At 42.8% G+C, this 7,304-nt stretch overlaps 1 protein-coding gene across 1 annotated transcript; it reads left to right on the top strand.

The window, feature by feature from the left end:
• The first annotated feature begins 4,071 nt into the window (after positions 1-4,071).
• Positions 4,072-7,083, top strand: LOC136788629 (uncharacterized). The gene has a single exon (XM_066987215.1). It carries the CDS (start codon positions 4,072-4,074, stop codon positions 6,286-6,288), a length of 2,217 nt encoding a protein of 738 aa, XP_066843316.1. The 3' UTR covers positions 6,289-7,083.
• Positions 7,084-7,304: the final 221 nt, after the last annotated feature.

The raw sequence follows: 7,304 nt of genomic DNA, 5'->3' as shown, positions 1-7,304 counted from the left end.
AGTGCGATACCAAAGTCTGTAAACTGGTCTAGGTTATATACCATAAAACAGGGGCAAACTGAGACCCCGTCAGAATTTCTCGATCGGCTAAGGACAGCAATGCAAAAATTTACAACGATAGACCCCTCTTCTGAGGAAGGTAAAGTCCAGCTAGTATCATTGTTCTTGGGTCAGTCTGCGGACGATATAAGGCGGAAGCTTCAGAAAATGAAAGAGCCGGATGTGAGAGATTTAGAAAGGCTGGTGGAAGAGGCATGGAGGGTATTTAGGAATCGAGAAGGGAATGAGAAACAAAGGCTGGGTAGGGCTATTGCTGCGGCAACTGTTGCGGCCTTACAGAGGCAAGAAGAACCTTTTCGGGGAAAAGGAAGAGGGAATGGGATAAGGGGAAGGTCAGTAAAGCCTCCCCTGAGACCGAATCAGTGTGCATATTGTAGGGAAGTGGGTCATTGGAAAAGGGAATGTCCGAAACAATGGGAGAAGAACAGGTTGATGGTAGCTAGTGTATCTCCCGACCAATGAAGTGGACCGGGGGATTCTACCCTAGCAGATCCGCTGGTTAAAATTAAGCTAGGGAAATCAGGACAGGAAGTGGAGTTTTTAATTGACACAGGAGCGACTTATTCTGTGTTAAACCAGAAATTGATACCAGAGGATGAGGATTTTGTGACGGTGATAGGAGCTACAGGCCAGCACGAGAAAGCCTTTTTCCTAAGGCCTTTAAAATATGAGTTAGGGAAACAGATGGGAATACATAGGTTTTTATATTTACCAGGATCCCCGAAGTCTTTGCTGGGGCGAGATTTACTAGAACAATTAGAAGCGGAAATTGTCTTTGAAAAAGGGAAGGTGGGGTTAAAGGTGAGAGAAGAAAAGCTGATAACCGCGCTAAGCTTAACGCTGATACAAGCAGACCCCATCGGTAAAGTACCTTCGGAGATTTTAGACCAAGTTTACCCAGGAGTCTGGGCTACTGACATCCCTGGGCGAGCCAAAAATGCAGCCCCGATAGTGGTGAGATTAAAGCCAGGGGAAAGGCCAGTTAAGATTAAGCAATATCCCCTAAGATTAGAAGACAGGAAAGGAATTAAGGGGATAGTGGATAAGTTTTTAAAACATGGACTGCTGGTTGAGTGTGAATCTGAAATATAATACTCCTATACTACCAATTAAGAAGCCAGATGGGAAGAACTATAGATTAGTGCAGGATTTAAGAGCTATAAATAAGATCACTGAAGATATACACCCTGTGGTAGCCAACCCGTACACATTACTGACTAAATTAAAAGATAATTTAGTTTGGTTTACCGTACTGGATTTAAAAGATGCCTTCTTCTGCCTGACTTTAGCCCCAGAAAGTCAGAAGCTTTTTGCTTTTGAATGGGAAAATCCAGACTCAGGACGAAAGGCTCAATTGACCTGGACCGTATTGCCGCAGGGATTCAAAAACAGCCCCACGATTTTTGGGAATCAACTAGCAAAAGAGCTTGAGGTTTGGGAGGCCCCAAACACCGAAGGAGTTCTGCTGCAATACGTTGATGACCTTTTGATAGCCACTGAGAATAGGAGCAGCTGCATGCAATGGACGATAAGTCTCCTTAATTTTCTGGGTTTGAATGGGTATCGAGTCTCTCAACAGAAGGCTCAGCTGATTCAGTCACGTGTAACTTACTTGGGGTTTGAGATTTCAGGGGGACAAAGGGAGTTAGGAACAGAACGGAAAGAAACTATCTGCTGTACCCCAGAACCACAGACCATTAAGGAATTACGAACTTTTCTAGGGATGACAGGTTGGTGCCGTCTATGGATTAATAATTATGGACTAATTGTAAAACCCCTATATGACCTCATCAAGAATAACCAATCGAAATTGGTCTGGACGGGGGAAGCACGGGCTGCCTTTAAGAAGCTTAAATTGGAGTTAATGCGAGCACCAGCTTTGGGTCTACCGGACTTGTCTAAACCCTTTTGGTTGTACTCCTATGAGAGACAAGGGATGGCTCTGGGGGTGCTGGCACAGAAGCTGGGCCCCTACAGGAGAGCTGTGGCCTACTTCTCTAAACAACTGGATGAAGTAAGTAAAGGTTGGCCGGGTTGCCTTCGAGCGGTGGCCGCTGTCATCATGAATATACAGGAGGCTCGGAAGTTCACTATGGGACAGAAGATAACCGTGCTGGTATCACACACTGTCTCGGCAGTCTTGGAGCAGAAAGGGGCACACTGGTTATCCCCTCAAAGATTTTTAAAATACCAAGCAATACTGGTGGAGCAAGATGACGTAGAAATTGTGGTTACTAACATTGTGAACCCAGCTTCTTTCCTTAGTAACGCTCCTGACGAGCCAGTGGTCCACGATTGTATCGAAACTATGGAAACTGTGTATTCTAGCCGACCAGATCTCAAGGAGGAGCCCTTGGAAGACGCGGACGAATCATGGTATACTGATGGAAGCAGCTTTGTGAAACAAGGACAACGCAAAGCAGGGTATGCGGTGACGACCACTCAACAGGTAATTGAGTCGAAACCATTACCCCCTGGGACGTCTGCTCAGAAAGCAGAAATAATTGCCCTTACGCGGGCATTGGAACTAGCAGCAGGAAAGAAAGTAAATATCTGGACAGACTCTAAGTATGCATTTGGTGTGGTGCATGCACATGGGGCTATCTGGAAGGAACGAGGATTATTAACGGCCCAAGGAAAACAAATAAAATATGCTGAGGAGATTTTGAAGTTGTTGGAAGCGGTAAAGCACCCAGAGAAGGTGGCTGTTATACATTGCCGGGGACACCAAAAAGGAACCGCTGACTTCGAGGTAGGGAACCGATTGGCTGACCAAGAAGCAAAAAGGGTGGCCGGATTGGCTGAGGCAGAAGCGCTCACTTTAATACCAGACGGTAAAATACAAACTTTAGGTGAAGGACAGGAACCTAGGTACACACGGGAAGATCAAAAGTTAATTGGGGACCTGGGAGGAAAAGCAAGGAGTGATGGATGGGTATACCTGAAAGATAATAGGGTTGTACTACCCTCTAATTTAATATGGCCTATGGTCATGGCAGAACATAATAAGACTCATTGGGGAGCAGACACCTTATATAAAAATCTGAGTCGAGTCTTGGTGGGAAGAAATCTGTATACTACGGTAAAACAAGTAACCCAGCAATGCAGTATTTGTTTGCATCATAACCCTAATACAGAAAATAGGGTAAAGTTCGGAATAATCAGTAAAGGAAACTATCCAGGACAACAATGGCAGATAGATTTTTCAGAACTGCCAAGAAAAGGGGGGTATCGATACTTGTTGGTTTTGACAGATACTTTTTCCGGGTGGCCGGAGGCTTTTCCCTGTCGAACCAACAAGGCAAGAGAAGTGGTTAAGGTTTTACTGAATGAGATAATACCGCGTTTCGGAATTCCGGCAGCAATGTCCTCGGATAGAGGCTCTCATTTTTGTGCGCAAATAGTTCAAGAAGTAAGTAAGGTCTTAGGGGTAGACTGGCAACTCCATACCCCTTACAGACCACAGGCAAGCGGACAAGTGGAAAAGATGAATCATCTAATCAAACAACAAATAGCCAAAATAGGGCAAGAGACTAATTTATCATGGCCTCAGTCTCTCCCTTTGGCTTTACTTAGAATTAGAGTAAAACCACGGACAAAGGAAAATCTAAGCCCTTTTGAAATATTATACGGAAGACCCTATCAGTTTTTGTTCAGCGGGGAGGACCTGACGCAACTGGGGTCGGGATACTTGTATAATTATTTAATAGGACTCCAAAAACAGTTGGATCAAATATCTAAAGTTGTCTCAGGAACCAGGGCTAGAGGGCTGGACCAACCAATCCACCCCTTTAAACCTGGGGATTATGTGTATGTAAAAGCATTTGCAGGTCGCCCTTTGGAAGAAAAGTGGACGGGACCATACCAGGTGCTGCTGACAACACATACCGCCATCAAGATTAAGGAGCAAACGGCCTGGATCCATTATTCGAGAGTGAAGAAAGCTCCAAAAGCCCCCTGGAAAGTAACGCTGGGTGACGGTGAACTGAAACTAAAGTTCAGTCAAGCGAAATGAAGACACTATGGTCAGGAGTATTTAGTAATGTAGTTAGCAGAAATTTAGTTAACAGAATTGTTTTATTTCTGTGGCTTATAGTTGTAATTGTGATTCAAGAATTGGAAGGTGCTTCTATGATGATAGAGAATGGTGGGTGGCCTTGGTCTGAAGCCGTAACCACAGAGGATAAGAGCATTAATGGAAAGTTAGCTGTTGTGGTTATTTGGCGAACAAATGGTGATCATTTACATGCATTATCAGAATGGCGAAATTTAGGGGAAGGGTGGATACACCAAAGAACTGTAGGGGACGAAATTGAAATAGGGTGCCGTATGATTAATGGAACAGCCCACGAGAAAGCAACGGGGATTTTAGTAAAACCGACTTCCAAAAGTGGCCAACAAGAAGGTTGTATCCGCCCAGGTAAATTAGATTGTTGGTATAATTTTATATTAACACAGACTGTAGCAGTTAACTGTTTTTGGACTAATAATGGTCAAAAGCTCGAGATCAAGGAAGGCGAGAGCCTCATGATAAATTTTACAATATATGCTATACTTCCTACGACAGTGAGACCCCCTATTGCACTTCCTTCCCCTACAACCTATGCCCAAGCCCCAGTCAAGCTGGAACCCAAAATTTATGAAACAGGCCCATATGTAGTAAGGAACACAGGCCAACAACAATTGTTATTTAATCCAGAATGGTCTCTCAAGCGTGTTGAATTGCTAATACAAATTAACATCTCAGCAGTTCAACCAGCCTGTTCTCCTTTCCTAAAGACATCATTAGAAGGCTGGACAATATGGTCACAAAAGCAAGTACACCTCAGGGGCAGAACACAAAGAGACTTAACTGGAATGCTAGGAACAGGATTAGGAGTTTTAAATGGAATTGATTCAGAAATACTAATGAATAAGCTAGCCACAGCAACAAGCGATTTGACAAAACTAAAACAGCCCCTGCAATCATCCTTACTGGCATTGGGAACTAGCCAATGGCAAGTTTCAAAGGTGTTACCAATATGGGAAAAGGCTGAAGACCAGGACCACAGACTAATAATAGATGCACTTAGTATGGCGCAAGATAATGTATCTTTAGCTCTTAGTTGTATACAGGTACAGTTATGGATGCAGGCAACGGCTGCCTTGATCATTAGGGAAGGAAGTGAAGGCATTTTTCCGGCTGAAGTCCGAAAGATTGTTTGGGACAATGCCAATGATTTTGAAAAGAAGTTCCAATCTTGGTGGACTCTGGTAAATTTTACCTATGATCCCATTATTAACATGGCTACTGCCTTTGTGCTTACTATACGTAATGCTACAGTTTATGTTATCCACCCCATTGTTGCACTAGGGTTAAATCATGAGGAAACAGTGCTCTATCCTTCGGAGCATAGAACCTGGGCCCGGATGAAGAACGGGAAATGGCAGTCTGTGAATCTAGAATCATGTGTTACCCGGGAACAACAAGGATTTATTTGTGAGAGCAACACAATTGATGCTCAGGATGTCTGTCTTGACACTGAGCAAGGTGTTTGCCACTTTGAAATTCATCCAAATACTAGTCAAAAGACTGTGCTTGTATATATTGGTCAAGGCTGTGTGTGTTTAAGAACTGCTTGTGCTTTTGTAGAAGTAGATAAGGAAAACATAACTCTACCTAGCAAAAATCACTCTAACTTTTGTATTTGTAACTTTGTTAGAATCATCGGGTGTGATTTTTTATATTCAGCACCAGTGGTATCCCACCAGTTGATCAAGTCCAACAACACAATGTATCACAAGTTATTACCCACACCTATTGGGATGAACCTCACGCTAGTGAAGCAATTACTTAAACACCAAGACCTGATCAAAATTTTAAAAGGCATTCAGGAAGATGGAGAGAAGACTTTAATCACTGTCCACCATGATACAAAAGAAATAAACAGAGTTTTGCAAAGAGTAAAACAAGACACAGATCATAGCTGGTGGGACAAACTCTTTGGATGGTCGCCAACTGCAACTGGGATTTTGAACACATTGTGTCACCCAATTATTGTTCTATTGATGTTAGTTGGTATAAGTTTAATATTATCTTTTGTAATACTTGTTTGGAATTGGAAATTGTTACAACGAATGGCAATATTAGCTTCCCTGACGAGAGTACATGGCAAGGTATTGAGGGATACATATCGTAGAGGCTGGGAAGAAGAATTTTTGTATTCGGAAAGGTCTCTACCGACATAGAGGAAATATAGAAACAAACAAAGGTTCTGTATAAGATTAGTAAGGATAACATTTCATGGGGCTTTGAGGAAATATGGAATAAGTTAACCTCATGGTTACCCAATTTTCAATAGTTAGAACAAGTTTTTACTGATCTGGTTATGTTATTGGTAGTAGGAATATTTGTATGTATGTTACTGCGATACTGCTAATGATAAGGGCATGCAATGCAAAAGAATTTGCATGGGGAAAAGAAAAGGGGGGATTGATTAGGGAAGCTGAGGCGATTCCAGATAAGAAAGGGTTAAGAATGAAACTATTAAAGGAGAACAGAACATTAGGTGTAGGGCAGGAAACAGATGTACGGACAATGTATCTCGAAATAGGACATATACGGGCAATATATCTCGAACAAGACATTGGAATCCAAGATAAGAAAATAATGAGCAGAAGATTCGAAGAAAAAACAGTCCTTGCGGTTAGGAAGAAAGCTAATTCAGCAGAATCCTGACCAAGGGTGAAAAGTACACTGTGAGGAAGACTTATGGCCTTCCTCTCTGAGACCACCGACCACAGCTCGACGACCCCTGCCCAAGACCACTGAGAGGATCTGCGCAGGCGCAGGACACAAAAAACTGATTAGCATGAGAAGCGAGAGTAGGCGGGGTTAGATAATGAATATGTATAGGCGTTAATAAAATATTAATCACTGTGATGTATAAATTTGGGACGGCTTTTCACTTCGGGATGCACGATAGGCGGAAAGATCCCCCGTGCATCCGGCGCCTTCAATAAAGAATAAATCACTTACAGAAATTGGATTTATGATCTTTGAATCACCGGCGCATCCAGCGCTGCTTGCTTGCCTCTATTCGTTTAATAAATTGTAAACTTTGATTGTAATCCTATTTGGATTTATAACAGCCATTTATAACACTTTTTATATTTGTATTTTATTTAAGGCTGTCTTGCCCCCCTCCCCCCCCAGCCTCGCTGCTCGCCAATAAAGCTGGCGCAGGGGCTAAGGGATTTGAAGG

The sequence above is a fragment of the Anser cygnoides genome, chromosome W (assembly GCF_040182565.1).
Source record: "Anser cygnoides isolate HZ-2024a breed goose chromosome W, Taihu_goose_T2T_genome, whole genome shotgun sequence".
NCBI classification, from domain to species: Eukaryota; Metazoa; Chordata; class Aves; order Anseriformes; family Anatidae; genus Anser; species Anser cygnoides.
This window is presented reverse-complemented; position numbering and strand designations above follow the sequence as displayed.

Bases quoted from the DNA above. Each gene is read 5' to 3' on its own strand.
- LOC136788629 (XM_066987215.1), top strand. From the start codon at position 4,072: ATGAAGACACTATGGTCAGGAGTATTTAGTAATGTAGTTAGCAGAAAT.